Below are 24273 nucleotides of genomic sequence, written 5' to 3' on the forward strand. Positions count from 1 at the left end.
TGAAGGCAGGCTGAATGATGGCTGCCCTCTAAATTAAAAAAAAAAAAAAAAAGAGACAAAATCCACCATACCTTAGAATGCAGTCTGCCTAAATGGGAAAGATCATGCCTCGTTATAAAGTGACTCTTCTTTTATTCACAATGTAGTGTTAATACCGTATTTTTGTTGGATACCCTTGACATTTTTTGCTCTGAATAATTATATTTCTGTATTAGGCATACCAAATTCATCCACTCTAGTGTCAATTCATGGAAGAGCCATATACATGACTTCCCTCTCTTCATCCCTGTTCTGCCAGCAGTTTCTGAAGCACCACCAGTATGACAGCTGGCCAAGCACTCACATCTCTGGTTCACAGAAGCTGCAATTCTGTTGATTTTAAAAATAGAGGGATGAAGCGTTTTGCCTTGAAACAGTTGAGATTTGTTTTTCCTAATACTTCCTGCAAGCTGAGAGTTCCTGTGCACTGCAGCTGTTCCATGAGTTTGATGCTTTTACTGTAAGGCATTACAGTAAAATTACAGTTAATTTACAGTATGCCACAGAATTACTATGTAGAAAACTGTTTTAAAAAACAAAACACTGGAAATAATAAAAAATGATTTTTCATTTGCTATACTGAAAATACAGTTCTTGTAGTGGAAGAGGATTATAAAATGTGACTAATAATTATGACTGTTCTTTGGCATTTTATCTAGTTTTTGCATACCATATGTCATTAATTTCTAAACAAAACCAAGAATATTAATTTCACAGAGCAGCTATTGAAAGTTCTTTGGGACTGGTGCAGCTTTCAGAATGCTTTGCCCTCATGCAGACCATCTGAGAATATAGAACTTAGAGAATGCTGTATTGCACATGGTTAGTTTTGATGAACACAGCAAATTAAAAATCAAAAATCCCCACTGTTTTCTTTCCAATCTCTAGACATCTTAGCTAGACTCAGCCAGAAAAGTTATTACTGTTTTAACTTAAAAATATGAGAGTCTTTGACTGTTGGTTGTGTAGTTGTCTGTAGTGTACAGGTATTGTAAATACAATCACTCTTAAAATAATGATTAAAAAAAAAAAAAAAAATCCAAGATTTTTTTTTTGCTTAACAGCTCCTGTAATCATTTGCCTGTCAGTCACAAGCTGTGTAAGTGTGCCAGTGGGATAAAAGCTCTGCTACTTCTACTTCACTGAAAATAAATAGCATCTTTAAATTCCCTCCATATCCTTTTTTAACTAACTTTGAAATTACATTCTACTTTTTCAATTTAAAAAGTAGACTTACCACATGACAACAAATTCGGGGGTTGTAAAAGTGAGTATACATTTGTTAAGATTTGTAGTACAGAGTGCAGCATTATTTTAATACTCTCTTTTTAATTTGTTAAGGCAATCAGAGTTTTCTTTATGCTCCGTTCGCTATCACTGCACTTGCGAGATGAGCCAGAAACTCAGTTACCACTCACAAGGGAGGAAGATCTGATAAAGACAGATGATGTTCTTGACTTGAGTAAGTAGTCCCTCAATTTCCCAAATAGTCTATGACATAGAAAAATTACTGGCTTTTTTTTTTTAAGTTAAAAGCCACAAATAGTTATATTGTTTGTGTAATTGACTACCAAGGATGACTTTGTCTTCTACTGGATTTGGAACACTTCTTGTGGTTTTTTGGCTTTTTTTTTCTTTCTTTTTTTTTTTTTGTTTTTAAAGAGACTGTTAATAAATATTCCCGTGTCTAAGTATGAGCACATAAAGGATTGAGAGTCCTGCATCCGGTTTCCCGGTATGTTAGTTTTCTAAATGAACTGATCCCAGTAGGATTTTCTTCTATTCTGCTTTCACCTATTCAAAATGCACATTCATGAATTTGAAGAGGCTGGAGGTAATTACTCCAACAGCTGCACCGTGCTTGTCTTTACCACCCATGGGGTTTGGTCGTCATCATGTTGTTGTCCCCTGCCCTGGAGTTGTTCTTCTTCACATCTCTTCTGTCATTTTAAAGTTGGTATATGGGAGCTGTTACTCCCATAGTTGAACAGGATGCTGAGCTATTCCCAAGGGGAATCGGTCTGTAAATCAGACTGACCTCGGGGTATTATGGGGTCATCAGTCTGACCTTGTGATATTAAGTAATACTTATTGTGAAGTAAAGGCAAAGTACCTTCTTTCTGCACTATCATAGAATACTGCTGCACTCTCCATACTGAAGAAACAAAAAAGTTGGAAGGAATAGAATCATGAGGTATGCTATTTGTCTGCAAATTCAGTATACCCGTGTTCATTTAACATCAAAATACATGTCTCTAGATGATGTTATGTGTTACTAAACAGCACAACTTCTAGAGTAACTTTAGCCTAAATCATAAAGCTGTAGTTTTACTGTTTCCAGTTCTGACATTGTTTAACTTAAAACATGACAAGTTACTGTTTCTTAATCTTACATAGTGAGAGACATTTGCTTTTTGTTTAAAGGTTTAAAGCATGTAGAGAAGTGTGCTTTTAGGCTAGAATTGAAAGTGCATGATAATATAGTTACTACTAACTCTATTTCTTGTAATCAAGACCTAGAAAAATTTGACATATTGGTGTTAGCTGACAGGTAGTTAACTTTTGTTCGGCCAGTTGTCTTAAGAACTTGCAGGTACTATTTGTAGCTTTAAAGGGCATGTGATCACTAAAATAGAGTGGATGTATTTGCTAGGGTTTTAATTTTTGAAGGTTTTTTTTTTTTCATACAAAAGAAGGAAAAAATGCTTGATGTTTCAGATGTTAATTTTTTTGATTCTCTCTTTAATTGTTTGTTGGTCTTAACTCCAACTGAAAAAAACAATTGCCCTAGTTGCCTTAGTACATGTTACGGGATTCTGTCCAGTATCTCAGAGACCTTTTTGTGCCTCAAGTCAATCAAGAATATTAATTATATGAGTGAAGGGAAAACACTGAAATCAAGTGAGCTAAGCAAAAGTTTTGTGATATCAGAGCTGCTGTGCAGTAGCTTGATGGATGAAATCCAGATTAAACCTTAAACAAATAATATATTTTCAAAATTATTAAAAACTTATTACATTTAATTTTTAGAAAATGTCAGAGGACACTCCTTCTGGCATAAAGTCCAAGCCATGCAGCTTAGACCAGTGAAAGGTTTTGAGAATAAATTCATTTATCTATACATGTGGAAAGAATGCTGTCAGAGCAGTTAACTGAACTTGTAAATATGTACAAGGTCTAGGCTATGGACAGGCTTTTACTAAGTAAATGTAAGCATTAGGCTACAATAGTTGAAAAGATACCAAGATATTAGTCCAATGTTTGTATTTTTGGTAGCTACATGGCTGATAATGTGGAAGACTGACAAGTCACTGCAATTTCCATTTGTTGAATTTCTGTATTATTTAAAAGATTTAAGAAAATGTACAGGGAAAATATTTGTTAAAATGTGTTCTGCAACAGTTATATTCAGTCTTCTTCCTACTGGTATTGTTTTGGCTTGGTGAATTAAGTGGAATGACCTTAATGCAAATTCATCACTTCCGGCCTTTCCCAAAGAGAATGAACAGTACAAGATGTTGTTAATTACATTACCCAGTTATTGTCAGGTAAAAAATTATGTCCACAATTTAGTTACTGTTGATTTGCTAAAGGATTAGTAATACAGTATTAACTCAGTTTCCTGTTTCAAATGAGTTAAGTATTTATTGTAATGTTGGCCCTTTTTCAAGGGTGAGATGAAATAATGAATCCGTTTGTACTGGGAAGAAATTTTTGTTTTTTCTTAAATTAACCGGAAATGTGATTATGAAGGAGTTCTTATTTTTTTTAAGAACATACTGAAAAAAAAAAAAGCTAGATCTGATTGAAATACTGTTTCCAAATGTTATTTGTTCCTCCTCCCTGCTCCTCCCAAAAAAGAACACCTCTTGTCCTTAGTCTAGAGAAATGCTGATCGCTCTCTTAGTGGACTGCACCGCAGGTATTGTGTAACTCATTGCAGGTGGTGTTTTATTTATGACTTTTCATTTCTAAGGGCAGTTGCTTTCATACAGAATGCAAGGTATCCTTTTCTTGGAACATGTGGTTTAGACCATAGGTTATTAATACTTCAGTCTGTTAAGTATAATTGTTTGTCATCTTTACTACATGTCCATAATGCCAGATTAATTGCCAAGGTAATGGTCTGTGCTTTTTATATTTAGTGATATCCAAGGTTATTTCCTTCTTCCAGTGTGGAATGCTGGATATAAGTGGTTAAAGGAGTCTATATATAGAAAGGATGTAAGCCCAAGCTATTAGCCTGAAAAACATCTGCTTCAATTTGAATAAAGTGTTCTAAAATTTAAAGATGTAATGCCCACTATAAAAAGTTTCTTTTAAGAAGTTGTATTAAATTAAAAATTTACTGTTGAATATCACCCTTTTAAGGTTTAAACTTATTTGCTGCTTTAAGGAATATTAATAATCCTTAACTGTACAGTTATTAACTTAAAATACAAATTTGTATTGACCAGTATGAACTAAGGCAACAATAGTACTGAACTGCTTGTCACATGGTACTTGTATGCATGTGCATGAAGCTATTGTTAATGTGTATATACGTTCATAGGTGTGTGCACACGTACGGTATGAAGTAGAGAAGAAAAACAGGTTCCATTGCACTATCCATGGAACCTATGTGCTGGTGGTTTAGAGCCCCTTATATGAGAAGAAACCCTTATATAAGAATCTTTTTTTTCCTGTAATTTATATGATAACTCATATCTTAACTTTCAGAACAGTTTATCCTTTCCACTACAATAAGCATAAACTCAAGTTTAAAATAAAAAATGGAAGTTAAAAAAGCTTTTTTTTTTTTTTTGAGATAAGATTAGAATTCTCCTTTGAGTCAGCATTCAGCCTTTTGAGAAGGTAAATGGCGGTATGTCAAAGAACAACATTGGGGTTGACTGAATACTTAGCTTTGATTCATTTAAAGGACTCGAAGTGCTTTTTCTTTGAGTAATTACATACCTGTGCTTTTTCTCTTTCTTAATGGAAGGCAGCAGAGGTGCCCACATGACTGCAGTATGTCCCAGGAGAGAACTGAAATAGTTTCATATTAATTAACATTTTATTTCATTTATTTTACTTTGTTCTATTCTAAAGTATTGCCTGATAGTCTTCCCAACACCTTTGCTTAGCTGTACTTTCCCAGTGTTCTTTTTTAGAAGAGCTCATGGATTTCTAGATAGTGATTTCTAGCTTTTCATCTTAATCCGCTGATATTAATACCAATTAATATTTTATTGGTATCAAAATTATAATAGTAACAATGTAGAATTCTTAACTACATTGTTTATTACCTGATGTGTTGTGAGACTTCATGAATGCTTTCCTAACTGCTGTATAAAAGCAGGAAGACATTTTCCAAAAATGTGGAGTAGTGCTTAGAAATGATCTTGTAGATAAGCATCTGCCAGGCTACACTCACTTTAATTTTTTTGTAATACAATTTGAATTAAGCATATTGCCATTTGCTGGAAGCTCTTTGATTACAAAACCAGGAACTCACTGAAAATAGCAATTACAATTTATTAACACACTTACAATTTTGGACAACAGATGCATTCTTCTTTGGAGAAGAAAGCTAAATTTTCATTAGTGTAGACTTCAAGCAACTGAGTTTATCTTTACAGAAGAAACCTCTCTAAACTGCTGCTCCTGGACAGAGACAGGTCACTCAAAACTAGATAATCTGTTATGCATCCCTGCCACTCATTGTGTGTTACTGTAAAGTTTGAAAAGAGGGGTTTTTTTCCCAAGACAGTCTATTTTAGAAATTTAGTGGTAACCTTGAGCTGATTTTAATTAAAATCTTTAGTTATGAACTCACATCACTGCTTTTTTTTACCAACGAGGCGTTAACAACCAAAGCAGTTTTCAGTATGACATAAATCAGAAGACAGAAGGATTGATAGAGGACCTGCAGAATGTCTGAATGCACAAATATGTGTGTCTGTGTTTAACAGCTTCCCATCTGTCCACAGAATATATAGATTACATCAGAGTTAAACCCGAACCTTTTGCAGAGATGCTTTCACAGAAGGTTTTAGTCTTTATTTTGGGGACCATAATATGTAATTACAGCCATAGACTTTTCAAAACATGCCTCTTTCTATATACTCCAGCATTTATTAATAAACACAAATTTTTCTGCAGCTGGCAGAATTACAGAAGTTCAGTTAAACACATTGCTTACCCGACTATTGGTGAAAGCAGCCTGTATCTGTTCAAAGTTTTGAACAGAGTTCTAGCCTATTTCCAAAAACGGAAATAAACTGAAAAAGGCTGTGAAAGCCCTTCCTGTGGAGTTTTCTCATATCCTGTCTTTGAGTCAGAATCTGTCTTGAACAATCAGTGCCTGATGTGGAGTTTCATATGTTGGCTTCAAAAGACTTTCCTTTCCTGCTTAGCTATAAAAGCATAGACTTACTTCATCTTCAAATCAAGTTGACAGGTGTTCTGTCAGGGTGACCTGTTCCAAAGAAGTGGCACAAGTATCTGTGTCCACAAAATATGACCATGTTTCAAGTGTTTCCTTGGGAGGAGCTTTTCTAAAACTGCTATAATAATACTGTGTAGCAGATACACATATTTGGATCCGATCCAAACAGCAAATAGATGTTGTTTGCTTTTAACAAGTAGCTTGCTGGGTATCCATAATTGTGAGGTTGGTATTTTTTTTCCTGTTTTGTTCTGTTTTGGTTTTTTTTAACCTTCTCCTTAAGATGCTTACCTTTTTCCCCTCTATCGCTTCTTCCTGTCTACAACACTGCATACTCTTTGTTCAAAGTAATCAAATTTGGTTTATGATTTTTCTGTTGTTAATTTTAATATTTGTAAGGCTATTGGAAAATACTCTGCATTCATTGGGGCCGTTGAGTGAAGTTCCCCATTTACATGTGCGTCAGGTTATGTAGTTCAGTTGGTCATGCTTTCTAAACTGCTTATTATGGCTATTGTTACTTAAACTACATGAATTGAGATAGTATAGTGATGAAGTTCTAGTGTGTGTGGCAGTATAAAGACATAGTTTGCAGTTAAAATCTTTTTGTTGCCTGAGAGAGACAAGAGGATGTCAGCATTTAAGTGTAAAGCATATGGAATACACACCATTGCATAGGTGCTGTTGGTAGGAGACTTAGCAGTTTGTAAAACGTGACCCCAAAAATTGTAACTGTATGCCTTTTATTGATTACCACTTTGGAGATTTATCACTTGGAGATATTTTTGATCTAACAAATGTTCCTTAATCTATATTATTTTATATATATATATAAAATATATATAATGCTTTTTAATTTTTTTCTGAACATTGAGATGCCTCCATTGGTTATGGTCATTCGTATACATGTCAAGAAAGAGTAGAGGTTAACAAGATCCAGTAACTAGTGTATCTACTGTTTTGATTTTGAAAAAACCTGCAAAACTCACCTTATCAAAATGGCTTTTTTTTTTCCTGAATGCAATGCTGATGTTTTATGGGAGCGTGATGAGAAAGTGTAAAGAGGTGTTTTAATATTTTGATGTGCGTATGTTAATTGTAAACCTTTAAGGGTAGCTGCAACGTTGTCAGCACTCTATATGACTTTACGTTTAGTAATGAGTCAGGTATTCTACAGAAGGTTCATTCTGTATTGCTGGGTATGCTGCCACCAGAATGATATATACTGTTACTTTTCAGTATTTTTTTTTTTTTGCTGTAAATAGTTTCTAAACACTCATGTGATAACTGCCTGCCTTAGACTGCATGTGGGTATGTAGGTGGCTTCTTTTATCTTATTCAGGGGCACACTGTGTGAAGTTCACTGGCAGCTCGAATTAACCACCTCAGTGCTTGGTTTCAGGCTGCTGGGTCTGTTAGTGAGAATGTTTTAAGTGCAGTGGCCAAGAGGTAAATGATGATACATTTAAACCATTATTTCTTTGCTAAAACTGAAAAAAGTAACATTATAAGTAACATCTGTCTACCAAATATACAGGCTTTATAAAGGCCATCATAGTCAACTTTTTTTTTAATAAGATTTAAGGAAAATTTATCATAGAGTAGTTGAGGTTGTAAGGACCCTCAAGAGATCATGTAGTCTAACTCCCCTGCTCAAAACAGGGTCAGCTAGAGCAAGTTGCCCAGGGCCCTCACCAGTCAGGTTTTGCATATCGTCAGGGATGGAGATTTTGCAGCATGACTGGGCAACCTGTTTCAGTGTTTGAACACATTTACAATAAAAAAGGTTTGTGAAGTTTTGTTGGTGGTTTTCTCCCCAGTGCTTCCATGGAATTTCCTGTATTTCAGTTTGTGCTTAGTGCTTCTCGTCTTGTTATTGAATACACAGGCTTCATCTTCTTTACTCCTCCCAAACAGATTTTCCAGATGTTGATAGAGGTTTTATCGTAGGGCATATAAATTTTTCTTCTCTTAAATATCTTCCAAGGAATATAACCTACCTCTTGAGTCCTTATCCAGTTACTTTGCAGGTCTGTTCAGTGAACATAAACAGTACCCTATGGTCAGGAAAATGAAATTCAGTTCAGTTTATTTGCCTAAGTAGCATTTAATTTGAACATAAACTGCCTAGGCAAATGAAAGCTTCCTTCTATAGTTTAGTAAAAGATTTCACTGTGGTAAATAATACTAAAATTTTTAGCTTTTCATTCTTATGACTATTTAAAAAAAAACCTTAATTTCAAAACTATGTTAAGTATGCTAAAAGAGATTTTTTGTTTAGTTTTCTTTCCAAAGTACTGATGTTTGGGGTTTGTCTATCTCATTCCTAAACATGTTGACATATTTGAGGAAAAGAGAGTAAACCAGAATGCGGTGCAGGTGTATGACCAGAGACATGTCCTCTAATTTCAACTAAATGTACTTCTTGGGAAGACCTAGGTAGATGCTTGATTTGTTGCATTCTTGATGCAAATGCTTCTGCATAGTCTTTCAGTTGCCTAGTCTATGAAGGGTAAAGCTGTATAACAGACTGATCTCCATCCCCCTGATTTCCTGAATAATGGCACTTCTGTGAGTGAAATACCAGGGTTTTCCAAGTTTAACAGATGCTTTGGAGGTCTTAGAGCGTACAGTTGCTAAGCTTTCTTCAGAGGTCAATGAGTGGCATTTCCTTTTCACTTTAAAAGTGAGGTATTGGCTTAAAGAGATTATTTCAGAGCAAGACGAGCATACATTTCCTGATAAAAATTTAATTGTTCCCAGGCTATTGTGCTGTTATGACGACCGGCATGTAAAACAAGGTCTTTGTCATTCCTCATGCTTCTGCAGATACTTCCTCTCAGAAAAGCTTTCTTGCCAGAAGTTTTTCTGATTTTTTTCTCTGGATTGTCATATTCAGGAATTCATTACAGATTCTGTCCAGTTGAGAGATTTGGCAAGTGTGATTTCTCTTGCACACAGCCTTTCCCTCTGGTGTCAGAGTATAATAACAGCGAAATAACATAATCAGTCTAGTGCTTCTCCAGTTCAATGTTGTGAACCTTCAGGCACTGAAGTTTGTTTATATATGACTTAATAAACAACACAGTTCAATTTTTTTCTCTGTAGTGTCACAGCTAGATGCTTTCAGTAAGAAGGTGTTTAATGGCAAAGCAAACATCAGTGAATTGGATTTATTGATTTGAAAACTGATCTGTCTGAACTTTATGCCAATGTTAGAATCCAGATGCCCATTACAAGCTGAAAATGAAGCTTTTATCGGTTCTCACTTGCTGCAGAATCATGTGGTTTCTAGATGAATTGAAATGGCAGCTTATTTTCCTGCATACATCTAATATTTTTATAATGCATTTGTGACCAAAATATCTTTTTAAAGGCATCTATTTAAATGCTTTTTATACGTGCATACACACATGCAAGAATGACATGTACACTGATGTTAAAAAAAAAAAAAGCGGTTTGAGCAAAAATAGCTAGTCATTTTAGGTTTACGCTTTGCAGAAAAGAATATAATACCTGGTTTTGTCTTCCGGCATCACTGTAGGTGCTAGTAAACACTAGACTTGAACATTTTCCAGATGGTCATGAAACACTGAGATGAGTGTGAAGATTTTGCAATATTGACAACTAAATTTTTTCACTAGACTACATATTAAGTTGGTGAGTACTAGTACACAGGATACAATAAAATGAGTTATGTTCAGTATGCTTGAAACTTGATAAGCATCTGAGAGGAAATCACATCTTTAATAAGAAATTGCAGCAGATACCCCTTTTAAATGCCAACATCTACTTGTTCATGAATAACATCAGGAGGCAAGATTTTTTCTGGACTTTGTGGCGTAACTCATCTGTAGTGTGTATGGTGTTCAAATCTTTTATTTATAGGTGGTAATGTGAAAGAGCTTAATTGGATTGGTTTTGTGTTTGCTAATAGGTAATTATTTGATGTTTTACATGTGATAGTGATCTTTTCTCTGTTAGATTTATGAGTACTGGTTTGAAATATTTTTACAATACGCCTGCCTGGTAGGAGCAAATACTAGATTTGTATTTAACAAATTGGTATCTGTTTAAAAAAAGTATAATCAAGGTATTTAAATAATTTTTTAAAATATATTGTCAGAAGTACAGCATGACAATCTTGAGACAATTCAAGAAAATGATGGTACAATTCAGAGTCCCTCTGGCTGGTAATCAATAATCTTGTGTTTACAGGAAAATAAGTTCTAGGAATAAGTGTGCCTGGGCTTGGTTGCAGTACCCTGTGTGTGATGAGCATTTATAATAAGTTGTCTCTTATATTTAGCTATTTAGAGGTGTACAGAAATAAATTTTCATATTCAGAGGAAAAAAATTACCAAGAACAGTAATGGGGAAAAGATGTGTTCTCAAAATTCTATGACTGCTACTAGAATAAATGTTATTTTTGTAAATGTATTTGTTAGCTACTTTCTTCCACTTTTTGAGTATGCTCAAATCCAGTCTAACTATTGGGGTTTTTTTCCCCCCACACTTACAGTGACGTTGTACATACTTTGTCAACAATAGTTTTTAAAGTGATTTTTAAAAGGCAGATGGTGCAGTAACTATCTGCAGCCTAATGCTTATCTTGGACTGCCAGATATGCATACAAAGTGCTAAAAGTTTTCTGTAAGAGCTTTTAATGTCTGCAGAGGATTTCTAGAATTGTGATGTCTGTAAATTATAAAATCATTAAAGATCAAGCCCTGAGGCAGGTTAGGTACATAGACCATCTCCTAAAGTAGCTGTTATATTCGTAAAGACTTCATATAACACAATCTTTCCAGGCAAATAACTGCCTGTGTTTGTGCAATATTTTTACCTAATTTAAATTTTCTTTGCTGCAAGCAGCCAAAGTCTTTGAACTCTCCTTCCTAGGCTGTATTTCCTAAAAGTTGTATTTTTCTTGGAGAAAGTCCAGAGAAATCTTGGATCCATGTCTTGGAGGTGTAGTGTCCAAACTGGTTACAAGCTTAATTTTGCATGAGGAAAAACTAAGCACTGCTGTTGATCTCCAAAATGACACTACACTTTTTGGCAGCACTGTTGCATCAGTGAGCCATTCAGTCTGTGGTTCTCTTTAATCCCCAGATCAGATTTCAATAGTACTGAAGTTTACTGGGCTTGAAATTCTTTCATCTAAATGTGGTTGGGTATCTGAAGTGTTTTATAGCATAGCTGTAAGTATGCTCAGATCAGTTCACGGGAAATGTGTTTAACCACTTTCTCTTCTGTTTTTGTCATAAAGGATGACCGTAGCTTATAACTCTTCAGCAGCTGTGAACTGGAAACAGTCATGTAAATGGGGTACATTCAGTTGTATAAACTCAAAAGATTCTTGTAACAGTTCCCTAAAAATGAGTAATTTTCCTTTCTGTTCTTTGATAAACTTTTACCGTAATCCTTTGCTTAAGTTTTTGTCAGATCTAAAATGAAAGCTTTCTGCTCTGGGAAACAACTTCAGCCCTTTGAGTTCTTTACCTTAAATACTGCATTTTTGTAGTCAGGCAGTTGAATTTGTACAGCAGTAATTCCAAGTATTCTAATCTGCTTGCTGTTGCACTAAAAACTGTATAAATACTGGACAAAACCAAGTATTTGAGATACTTTACAACTCTATTTGGTGTTGTGACCTGTATATTGAGAATCTCACAATAGATTATTCACAAAATTCAGCAACCTCACATAATGTATTTGGAGGGGTCCAATCCAGTTACTTCAGGTCTTGAGAAGAGTAGGGCTGTTCCAGGAATTCGTATCGACTTGTTGGTTGGACTATGTTGTCCATATGTTGATGGACTATTGTATTAAAGAACAGAAGAGGCAATAAATACAGGGTCCCAAGTTAAGCAACCAGACATGTTTCAGAGTCTTGTTTTGAACTAGGCTCATTAACACTGATTACGCTTTATGCTTGTTATTGGAACTGCGTCAAAAAAGGTATCAGTTAAAAGAGTTTATGCGATATAGAGGATAGGCCATATAGTAAACTCATCCTTGTTTAAGCATACCAACTGTTTAAGAATTAATTCCTTCTCAGTTAAGAGGTGAGGGGATTTTCTTCTTTTATTCTTTTTTCTATGGCACGTAAAAAAACATTACACATATCCTGTGCATTATGTACAACTTCCCTGAAGCTAGTACTGTTTGAACAAAAGTGTATTCCCAGAAAAATGTTAGTTCTTGATTAGAAACTTTGTCCTGTGAAGGAACAGGCTACCAACTGTGTTAATTTCATCAGTCAATTATTTTCACCATGGACTTGCTGCTGCCATTTGTAGCTTTTGTCTATTAGATTTGGCCCTGTATTAAATTTCTTATCTGTTTGTACTATTTATATATGGATTAAAATCCTCCTGCCTTCCAGGTATTCTTTAAACTAAGTTAGTCAAATTATTAAGCTTTTTGCTTGTTAAAAAAAAAAAAGGTATTTCTAATTTTCCTGTCAGTTTTTGTTGTGGTCTTTCAAGTTTCTTTCAGCCTGCTTCTTTAAAATTCTGCATACTTCAGCTGGCACAGTGTTACAGTAATACACCAGTTACCCCATTGTGGACATTCAGAGATCATGTCTGCCATTTTATTGTAGAAATACATTCACTTTGTTCACAACTAATTGTAAGTCTCTTTCAGAGAAGTTAAATCCTGGCTACAATCCTTCCTACTAGAAGACTTCTATTTTTTCATTCCCTGACATATATAATATTACACATTTCAAAACAATCAAGTATGTTTGGGTCTTTTATGCCTAAATTCACAGGCAGTTCAGAATAAAGGACACTTGGATTATTCTTGTTTTCCCATGACTTAAACATTGATAATAACTTCAAGCTTTCCAGTTATAAACAAAAAAGTGGAATAACTTGGGTATTAGAAAGTAATTTCTGGAGGGGTGTATTAGACCTATACTTCTGTTACCACTTCTAGATGTGTATGTGTAAACTATATACGAATACAGATATACTTTTGGATCAAAATCTAGATAGAGCTTTTGATGGATTTAACATATATCATTATCTTTTATTGTTCACATTATTAGAATGACATTGGTACAATAATATTGGAGTAGGATTGTTGGCTAAATGTAGCCTACATTGACATTTTAGATCTATGATTTTCTGCCTAGAGTCTCAACTTTTTCTTTAAAAAGAAATAAATCTCCCATAGGCTCCTATAGTAATATTTGCCAATCCTGTATGGATTTCTGGAGCCTTCTAGGGCATGTGAGAAGGTAATAGCAATCTATCCTCACGTAACTGAATCATGTCCTATATGTACTGCAGAAAAGTAGCAGTGTTGTATTTATTGATTAAACTTGTTTTCTCAAATTTCAAAAGCTCACACTAGATTAGCATTATCCTCTCTAATTGTATTAGGGTTCCCTATTTGCTCCCTTTCTCTCCTACCACCCAAACAATTCTGAACGGATCATGCTGCTAAAGGATAATTGGTAGAATCAGAGAGATGTTCGTTGGAAGGGACCTCTTGGTTGTAGTGTGTGGGTTTTTGGGGGGGAAGAGGAGGGTGATTTTGGGAGGAGTGCTTGTTTTTATTTTTTTGAAACTTGAAAACTTTTGGTGATAGAAATTCCACAACCGTTCTGGGTAACCTGCTGTGCTGTATTATGCATAAAAGAATTTCCTCCACCTCCCAAACTGTACTTCATGACTGTTGTCCCTAGTTGTATGACCTGCCACTGCGAAGAGCTGTATGCTTCCACTTCTAGCTTATATTTATCCCACAGATGTTTCTAGTATGAAATATGGTCTTAACTACTTGTTAAAATATTGAGGTAAGTAAATGTAAGTTTTACTGTTTTGTATAACCTACAGCCTCATTCTTATCCATTTAGCTAATTCTACTTCTATTGCTAGGGGTTGTTTTTTCATGAGAAACTAAAGAGGAGAAAAACAGTAGTCAGAATTTTTTTCCATTGTTTTAATTCAGATACTGAGTGTAGACTTGAACTTTAGCAGGATTATTTTTAATGCATTGTGTAAATTACGTGAAAAATGCTACAGCTGGGTTTCAGTTGCAAGAGCACCTAACATCAGTGTTGAGTATGGAGATACCGCTGTAAATATTCTATATACATTGAATTCTGTGTGTCAGAATAGCTCCCTTCAGATAGGTATAAAAAAACGAACTTAGAAGGCAGTCTTTTTGACAGGTACTTACGTTACTGTAAATGATACCATTTATCAAACTGATTTCAGTATATAGACACATGTCTGAAAATAGAGCATCCTTAAAAACAGTATGTTTTTATGTGGAATAGGAGGGAAAAAAGCCTCGTACATCTTAACATCAATTGATATCTATAGCGTTGAACCTTTGTTTTAGGAGCGACTATGTGAATGAATAACTCCAAACTGCTGAGTCTATCAATGCCTCAGCAATTCTAAGGAATGAGAGTGCTAAGTTGGATGGTTTCTATCCAGTCCTTAAAAAAAAAAAAAACAAAACAAACAAACAAAAAAACCAAAACAAACAAACAAAAAAACCAAAAAAAACAAAAAAAAAAAAACCCCCCAAAAAAACAAAAACAAAAAAAACCCAAAAAACACCAAAAACAAGAAAACCCTCACCAAACTCCAAATAAAATTATTGCAGGAAATAGTTAAAATGCTGCAACTTAACTGGCTAAATCCATCAAATCATGTGGAGTACTACCTAGAGCTACAAAGATGATCAACTCAGTAGGACAATGTGTGTGGTCATAGATTCTTTTACTTGCTATAAATTACATTGGATGAGAGGATGAGAGGAAAAAGACCTTCATGTATTAAGTATGTGAGTGAAAGTATCAATCTGAAGCAAAGAAAAAAGCAACTCTAGTAAGATTAGCAAAGGTTTGCTAGGAGGTGCAGTGCCAGTTTATGGGGTGCTCAGTAGCTTTCAGCTGGTGTAAAGAAGGTGATTTAGTCACTTTTCCAGAATGATGAGTTTGAACTTGAATGGTGCAACGAGGAGATGCAGGAGGATCAGGGAATGGTGCATTTACTTCTTGAGATCTATATTTTGGGGCTTGTTTGATGGGTCCTAGAGTAATGGTTAAGAGAGGAAATGTTTATTCAATATAAATGAATAAAATGGGTGGGTAAAGGAAAAAATGTCACCTCATTTAACAAATATTGGCAAAAAAACTGGTACAATTTGCCTGGAGAGTCCATATAGCCTTGAAATTTAAAGGCTTCCAACAGTCAGAATTATCAGGTTTCAGACCTGTAGAAATGTAAGTTGTGTGAGAATGGAGCCTAAGTTTATAATGAGGTGGATATAATTGCCTGCAGTGGTGTAGATTGTATGTGTGGTCTTTCGACAAGACTCTTTGAGACTTCCACTTAGTGAGAGAAAACAACACTGTTGCAATTTCACCCCTGAAATGAAATGACCTTTTATATTAAAAGGTAGTGAAAGGTGGTAAGAGAAAGCAAGATGCATATAATATACATCTGATATGTAACTTGTAGGATATCTGAAACACTGTTGTTAAAATATATCCTGCCCTTTCTGTGTAACTATGTGACAGGGAAATGCGAAATGTATATTAAAAAAAAAACCAAAACACTTGAATAACTTTTAAACATGTGTTGTAAAGATGATTACATTTTTATATGTTAACATTTTATGTTATATAAAACAACCAAAACCCAGAATCCTTAACTTTAGTAGCTATGTAATTTTTTTCCTTCCTTTTCTTCAGATAACAGTGATCTAATTGCTTGTACAGTCATAACAAAGGATGGCGGTCAAGTTCAAAGATTCCTGGCTGTGGATATTTACCAGATGAGTTTGGTTGAGCCAGATGTTGCCAGACTTGGATGGGGGGTAGTTAAGTTTGCAGGCCTTTTGCAGGTAAGAGAAGTTTTAATCTGGGTGGTTACTCTTTTCTCAGCTGAAAATCTACATTTATGTTGGATAAATAGTAATACCAATATTAGCTTATATATTTAAGCTCTGTGCCATGCTTACTTGTTTCTTTTGTTACTGGTCGTTTTTCTAGTTCCTTCCTTCTAAACTATTTCTAGTGTTCTGAAGAAGTTTACATAGCTAACTAGAGGCACGCTTGAAAATGAGGTAACTTCCCCAATATATATTGGGCTGTGTTCATTTGAACACTGAAATCATACACAATTAGGATTGAGTCCCAAGCAGTTTCCTTAAGTGGCACAGCAATGAACTCTCCTAGAGTTCTGATCTTGCTGCACAGGTAGGGAAGGTGACTGTAACTTCAAAATGATCTGCACTTATCTAAATGATTTCAAAAGCTTTAAGAACTCTCTCTTTTATGTCTTTCTTGCATTAGCCAACACTTATTTCCTGAAAATTCAGCATGCTCAAGTAACTTAATTGAATTTTGAACTGACTTAGTCTCTACAAGTACCAATTTCTGAAGAACTAAGTCCAAGGTTGTACAACTTGCATAGTCCTCTCTTTTTTTTGTTTTTTTTTAACATGAAAACTGTAGGGTTTTTAGGAGCTTTGGTGGAGCATTCATAAGGTTTTCTTTTAATGTTGGTATTTAATCTATAGTTCAAAAATGCTAACTTTTTCACTAGCAACTTGCCTTCTGTTTCTTTTTAGGATATGCAGGTGACGGGAGTAGAGGATGACAGTAGAGCTCTGAACATAATAATTCATAAGCCTGCCTCAAGTCCTCATTCTAAGCCCTTCCCTATCCTTCAAGCTACATTTATTTTTTCTGATCACATTCGCTGCATTATTGCAAAACAACGTCTTGCAAAAGGCCGTATCCAAGCTCGGCGTATGAAAATGCAGAGAATAGCAGGTGAATTGATTCTGAGAAACAAGAGTTGTATGTCATGGCAAGTCACTCTAGCTTAAGGATGTATTAGAAAAATCTAAGTGGTGTGCTGCAGAGAATTGTAAACCAGTGTCTAGTTTCCAAGCAATAGGTTTTATTGCAGTAAAATATACGTTTTCATATTTAATGATAAACAATCAAAGAAAGGGTGAAAAAGAAGGAATCCTGTCTTGTTACCCCTAGCTGCCATCACTTCACAAAATCCAGCATTTATCTTTAAATGTGATTCAAAATTCAAATGCCCTACTTAGAAAGCAGATGTTCTACTGCCTTAGGACTAAATTGGAGCTCAGCTTGTTTGACTCCTGAGTTGGATGGTGTCCCGATGGTGTTGATGATAATGCTTAATGCTTGGATGTGGTGCTGATGAACCATCCAAAACGTTAAGTGGAGTATCAGCAGCTAGATTTCTGTATTTGGAGGAAATGCATGCGAAGAAATGAAGGAAAATGTTAATTTGAGTAAATAGCGAAGCATGATTTCAAGTATTACCTGAATATTGTGAGTGAAGAATAAATGCAAGCTTACCGGTAAACTGGATGAATTAGTGAATATAGAAAATGAAACTCTGAAATGCAGGAAGGAAAATAGCTGGTGTCCTTTTTCATTTGCCCTCTTATCTCAGATACTTGGATTGTCCAAGAGCAACAATGAACTGATCAGAGTTGTGAAAAACAAAGTCATAACTGGTATTAAAATTACTGAGTTGGCCAGAGAATTATTCTGATTGTAGATGGTTTAAGATTATTTTAGTGTCATTTGGGTAGGAAGCGAACTAAAAAGAGGTTTATGCTTTGAGTTTACAAAGTAGATATGTCATACATTTATGGCTTGCTTCATGTTAAAAAATTTAAAGCAAGTTTGAGGTTAATACAGATCTATTTTAATATTAAAATTTTAGGTTGAATTGTAATGCAAAGGCTTTTTTTTTTCCAGTTTAAAGCAGATTGTCTCTTTAAATGGCTTTCTGCGGTATTTAGTTGTAGCTAATTAATTACTTTATTTGTACAGGGAAAACCAGATTTTTTTTTAATAACTCCTATGGCTTGTTTAATGCAAGGAACTTACTGTAATCCTTTTTTTTTCTCCTCCACTATATTCTGAGCCTTCCTTAGTGTGAATGTGATGTGGACTGCAATGGTAGAAAAGATTGCCAGAAATGTTGTGTCTCTTTTTTTCCAATGCAATTGTAACCATAATTAAGAGGTAAATGCAGGCAAGTTATGTTAAACAATCTGGTTTAGTCTTAAGATCCTGAGCAAACTATCAGTTCTATTTTTGCAAACTCTTCCTTTTATGTATTTTTGAGTAACAAAAATTATCAATTGTGATTAAATATAGCTCTCCTGGATCTTCCTGTTCAGCCTTCAACTGAAGTTGTTATGGGTTTTGGACACAGCTCTGCAGCTACAGCCCAACACCTTCCATTTAGATTTTATGATCAGTCACGACGTGGTAGCAGTGATCCTACAGTGCAACGCTCTGTTTTTGCATCTGTTGACAAAGTTCCAGGTAAGATTAGCATTCAATATCAAGCAATTTTTGCTTTGTGATTTGTAGCTGCGAAAGCTGAACTGTAACTTGTACAAGTAATGAAAAGCTTACTGTGATACATTTCTGAACACACAACTCCAGGATGAGGCTTATGGAAAAATTTACTCCTAGAGAAACAAGTAATACCTAGGTGTGTATTCCAGGTATGTTGTGAGCAATACATCCATGGCAGTTCCTCCAAATACACTGGAAGTGTAATACTTTGCCTTCCTTTACAAATTGAGTTAGTTTAAATTATGTTTCACATACTCAGTATTTACGCAACACATCTGTCAGTTGTGCATAGTTCTTCCTTTAATTTGATTATGACCGTTTTCTTGCCAGTTTGTAAAAGTAGCTAAAAAAAAGTAGCTAAAAAAAACCCCGTGCACTGCTTTGCTGCCTTGGAGCTAGTAAGTCAGAAAAGTACCACAGCTACTCCTAAAACATTAGCTTGGAATTGGGATTAAAGGAATTATTCTAAATCAATGAAATTTTTCTTTGCTCTTTTGTCTCCTTATTGTCTGTTTCACAAATTTACCTGCAGAGTTTTTCTTTTCCAGATGGTGAACATTTCTCCTTTTGGATTGAGTCATTTTAAAGTTGAATCTCATACTGCTTGAAAGTACTTAATTTTGCTGTATTATACAAAAAGATGCAATCTTGTTACACTTATCTGCCAATCATTTCACAAAACTCAACATTTCTCTTTAAATGTGATTCAGTGATTCAAAATTCAAATGCCCTACTTAGGCAGTAAAACATCTGGTTTCTTAGGACTAAATTGGAGTTCGGCTTCCCTGAGTTGGGGGAACAGAAATCTTAAAAGCATTTATACTGCCATCCAGCTTTTTCAAAAGACAAGGGTCTGTTCTAGGATTGGAATGTATTTCCATATTTGACATGACTTCCATGGAAAAGGTGTGGTTGAAAAGATGCCAAGTTACTGTTTCAGAATCAACCGTCTGTAAGAGTGAGCTTGCGTTCCTAATAAGTGTCTTCATGTACTAATTTTTTGGGGGGAGGAGGGGTGGTATTGGAGGTGATGCAACATGGTAGTTTGTTCAACCGACTACATTGAATTCCAGGAAATGGAGACTTCCACTGTATGCACATGCAAATCCAGAGGAAAAAGTATTTTGAAGCTTTTATTTTATACCAAGTATGAGAAACTAGGCACAGAACGTGAAGTATTTCAAGTGCTGTGTTTTTGAAATGCATTTTATGATAGCCAGTAATATAATAGAAATGGATTATTATATTGCTTTATATCTGATTACAAAATAAATATCAAATGCCTCTTCCTTCTCCCCTTACCTTCAGTAATGTATGAATGAGGTTTCCTAGTTCTGAGTGATTTTCATAGGAATTTGTGTTTATCCCTTAATCAGTCTTGGAATGATTTTTACTTTAAGAGGAAGATTTTGTGCCTTTAAAAAAAAAAAATATTGAACGAGTTGCAGTTAAATTACCAGCTTCATGTATTCATTTCTTAAACACCACTTAAAGTTGTAGCATTAAGAGTTCTGCAAAGCTCATATAGTCTACTAATTTTTGATTGTACATGTAAGAAACAAGCTACACTTGCCCTTGGTGATGGTGTTTTTTGTAGATTTAAAGGAGAGATACATTTTTAGCAATATTTTTAGAAGAGTAATCACTTTTTTTAGTAGGACTGTGTAGCTGTCAGTGCTGTACATTCAGTGCGGTTTTGAAGAAACTGACAATGATCAAAACGTTTTCAGTCCTCCTGCAAATTTAAGTCTGGAGAATTTTAGTACAACTATTGAATCAGTTCCCTAATCCCTCTTGTCCTGGTTTCAGCCAGGATAGAGCTGGTTTTCTTCACCGAAGCTAGTGTGAGACTGTGTTTTGGATTTGGGATGAGAAACTGTTGATAATGTGCTGATGTTTTGAGCTGTTGCTAAGTAGTCAAGGACACTGCAGCTTCTCGTGCTGGCCTGCCGGCAAGAAGGCTGGGGGTGCGCGGGGAGCTGGGAGGGGACACAGCCAGGACAGCTGACCCAGGCTGGCCAAAGAGATATTCCCTACCATACGACGTCATGCCCAGTACATAAACTGGAGTTGGCCGGCGGGTGAAAATCGCTGCTCGGGGACGGGCTGTCGATCGCCGGGTGCTGAGCAATTGCTGTATTGGGCATCACCTGTTCTTGTGCATTCCTTTGTTGGTATTATCATTGTTGTTTCCTTCTCTCTTTCTGTCCTATTAAACTGTGTTTATCTCAACCCACGAGGTTTTTTTTCCTAATTCTCTCCCCTGTCCCACTGCGGGAGGGGGAGTGAGTGAGCGGCTGTGTGGTGCTTAGTTGCTGGCTGGGGCTAAACCATGACGCATCTTCTCAATGAATTTATAAGTCTAAAGAACATTTATTTCAGTCTGGTCTTGTTCATTTTCTGTTGTAGTGCATATATAAAGCTCTGCGTATTTCACTAGAGAGCATACAGTTACCTTAACTGTAGTCAAACTGTGCTTCACTTTTTCTTTATTGTTTCATGGTCCAAAGTTCAAGTCTGTTTTGAAAGCGATATATATTTCAATTTGAAAGTGAAAATACCAGCTTCTTGGTATCTGTGGGGAAGAGGGTGAGAGTTATTATAGCTTAAAACCAGATTTTGTGCAAGATGGGCGAAAGGTGACAAATATAACATACCATGCTCCAGAACATCCCTGTTAATACTCTTTATAAAAAAAGTACAGGTTATGCAAATGGAGTGAGATGATGTAATCATCCCAGGTGACTGGCTTGATAAACTGGACAATTCTTATCAGAGAAGAACAGGAGCAAAATCCTTCACTTGATCGATTTTATCATGAAGTCATGACCATGAATATACTTCAGGGTCTGTTTTAGGTTAATGGCCTTTGCCAGAATGTTAGAGCATTTTAGGGGTGGTTTAGTTGGCTGGACTGTTCCTCATCTTATGTATTAGCTATGTATTCATATGATGCTTTTGAAGCACTTTTTATGTAAATAATTACATTGTTTTCAAAGAAACAATCAGATTTCATAAGTGTCCTGTGAACATAGGTCTTCTACTGAAAGTAAATAATCACTTCCACTCCAAGCAAATGCAAATATTAGTTTCAAATACCAGCTGTATACTGAGATTTATATGCTGAGTGTGTCTTAAGGGAAATATTAACAATTTCCTGCAAAACCTACATCTCAAGTATTTTTAAAAGTGTGCTCACTTTCCTACTGAGGAAATTTATTTTGGAAAGCAAAATGAATCAATAGATCACTCTTACTATTTTCTCCATTGTTAATACCTTAGTATATGACGATGATGATAGGATTTGGGGGGGGAAATTTGGGAAAAAACTTCTTGTTACTATTAGCCATTGCAAGCAAAGTATATTTTAAAATTTGGAGGTAGAAAATGGTCCTTTATAGTTTTGTAACCCTTCAAATGAAAAAGAAAATGTAGCTGAGAAGTGTATATAAAGTTTGCATTACTTCTTGGGAATAAGAAAACTTTAAACAAAGCCCAAGAAATGTTTAAGCAGTGTTTTGAGATCGTTCAGATTTATGTGAATAAAAATTATTTTAGTTTTGTCAATATTATTCACTCTATAAAATAGACTGAAAATTCACTATAAAAAATGATGTGTCCTTCTTTAGCAGGTCACCACAGGTGTGTATAGAATGATAGATTTTTTGTTTTAAAGAATAATATTAATGCCTTCGTGAAATGTGTATAACTTCTTGTAATTTAAGTGCCTTCAGATCCTTTTGATCAAAGTACTGAGGGGCTTGACATTCACAGCTGATGATCATTTGCACTTGTTACTAATTTTATGAGGTTAGATTGCTCAGCACATTTGAATGTTCTATACAAATTATTTTAGAACTGTATTGTGAGACTCTGATCAACTCTTTCATGTTCATCATCAACCACAGCTACTGTAGGAACATCAGATTGGGATAGTGTAGTACTATGTTACTTCCAGTGTGAGGTGGTTGAAGTGTCCCACGCTCCATGATTCTAGGATACAGTTGCTTTTATAGCCCATAAGTATGTTTAAAGTATTTTTTAATTCCTTTGCTCTATCCAGGAATAATGGAGGAGAACTGCTAACTCAGTTTATCACCTCAGTTTGTTTATTCTTAATATTCTTTGAACCATTCAAAGTTTGATATTTAGTTATGGCTGCTGCTTTTAAAGACCCAGCTCTGCTGCCTTTTTAATACTATTTATATTGCCTGGTCATCAGAATTGTGGGGTATGAACTAGATACTAATCTTGTGTCATGAGAATGAGGCAGAAATAAATCATTTCTGTGCAGAAGTATTCAAGCAGAAGTGCCTAATTAAGGTAGTTTGACAGCACTAAGATTACACAAGATACAACTACCTTGATTTATGTAATGTGAATTACTGCTTGTGAGCAAGAAATGAAAGGTAGCATTGAAACAGAGTTAAATATGCAGGACTGCTAGTTAGATTTGTTTTTTAAGAAGAAACAGGTTTGAAAACAGTATTTGGTTATTACCATTTGGGGAGTTTACTATTCTCAAGGATTATTTTCAGCAAAAAAAAATAGCGCTTCAAAATAGCACATTCTGAGACTGAGAATTATCAAGTCTTATGGTTTAGTGCTGACAAGCTTTAGCTCTCTCCGTGCTGGTTGAACTACAGTAACTATTCTAATTTCTTTCAACTGGTAGAAAGGACTTCTGGTTGATGGAAGAAATTGTGGCATACTTTAATGCACAAAGGAACTCTAATATTAAAGGACAGTCAAAATGAATGCTGTCTCAACAAAGTATCACTCATAATGAGGATGTGCTGGCAAGGCATGAGGAGTGTCAGCCATAGCAAAGAATTAAGTCCCCTGATCACTGGACTTGAAACTAGTCTGTTAAGTGTACTACATTGAGAAGAACTGTGAATAAAGCTACAATCATCATATATTGGCATTGCATGGCAAATGGGGAGACTAAAAATGTCGGTTAATCCATTTTTTAATGCTGGTTGGAAGTTGCAGCAGCTACTGGCAGCAGAGAGCTTCAAGTGATCAATTTGTTTTGTACATGTTTTTTCTTGGCAGCAAAAACATTTTTTGCATTAAAACAGTTACTGTTTCTATTCTAAAACAGTTTTATGAGGTTGTAACAGTTGCTTAAATGTAAACAATCTCTACAAGTTGAGCTTCTTAAAAAGTGCATCAAGTTCTCTGAGGCAGAATAGGACTTTGCAAAAATGCAAAATAACTAGTGAAAGAAATAGTTTTCAGGCATGTAAGGGTGTGTTTTTTCATTCATACTTGCAAAAAAGCTCAAGTTCATCATTGCCTTGATTTGACTAGGGATCAAAATATGGAGAGACATGAGAATTTTTTGAGACAACTATACTTAGAAGAATAAAAAAGAAAAAAATCTGAACACAGAAAAAAAGAC

The 24273-nt window shown here is 35.2% G+C and overlaps 1 protein-coding gene across 1 annotated transcript in view; it reads left to right on the top strand.

The window, feature by feature from the left end:
• The window catches only part of CLEC16A (C-type lectin domain family 16, member A), a 71927-nt gene that overhangs the window by 31696 nt on the left and 15958 nt on the right, over positions 1 to 24273 (top strand). The window contains 4 exon segments of the mRNA XM_010294403.1: positions 1381 to 1501; positions 16197 to 16348; positions 17078 to 17282; positions 18660 to 18830. Of these exon segments, the coding sequence (XP_010292705.1) occupies positions 1381 to 1501; positions 16197 to 16348; positions 17078 to 17282; positions 18660 to 18830 (649 nt within the window).

The sequence above is a fragment of the Phaethon lepturus genome, unplaced genomic scaffold, assembly GCF_000687285.1.
Source record: "Phaethon lepturus isolate BGI_N335 unplaced genomic scaffold, ASM68728v1 scaffold11689, whole genome shotgun sequence".
NCBI classification, from domain to species: domain Eukaryota; kingdom Metazoa; phylum Chordata; class Aves; order Phaethontiformes; family Phaethontidae; genus Phaethon; species Phaethon lepturus.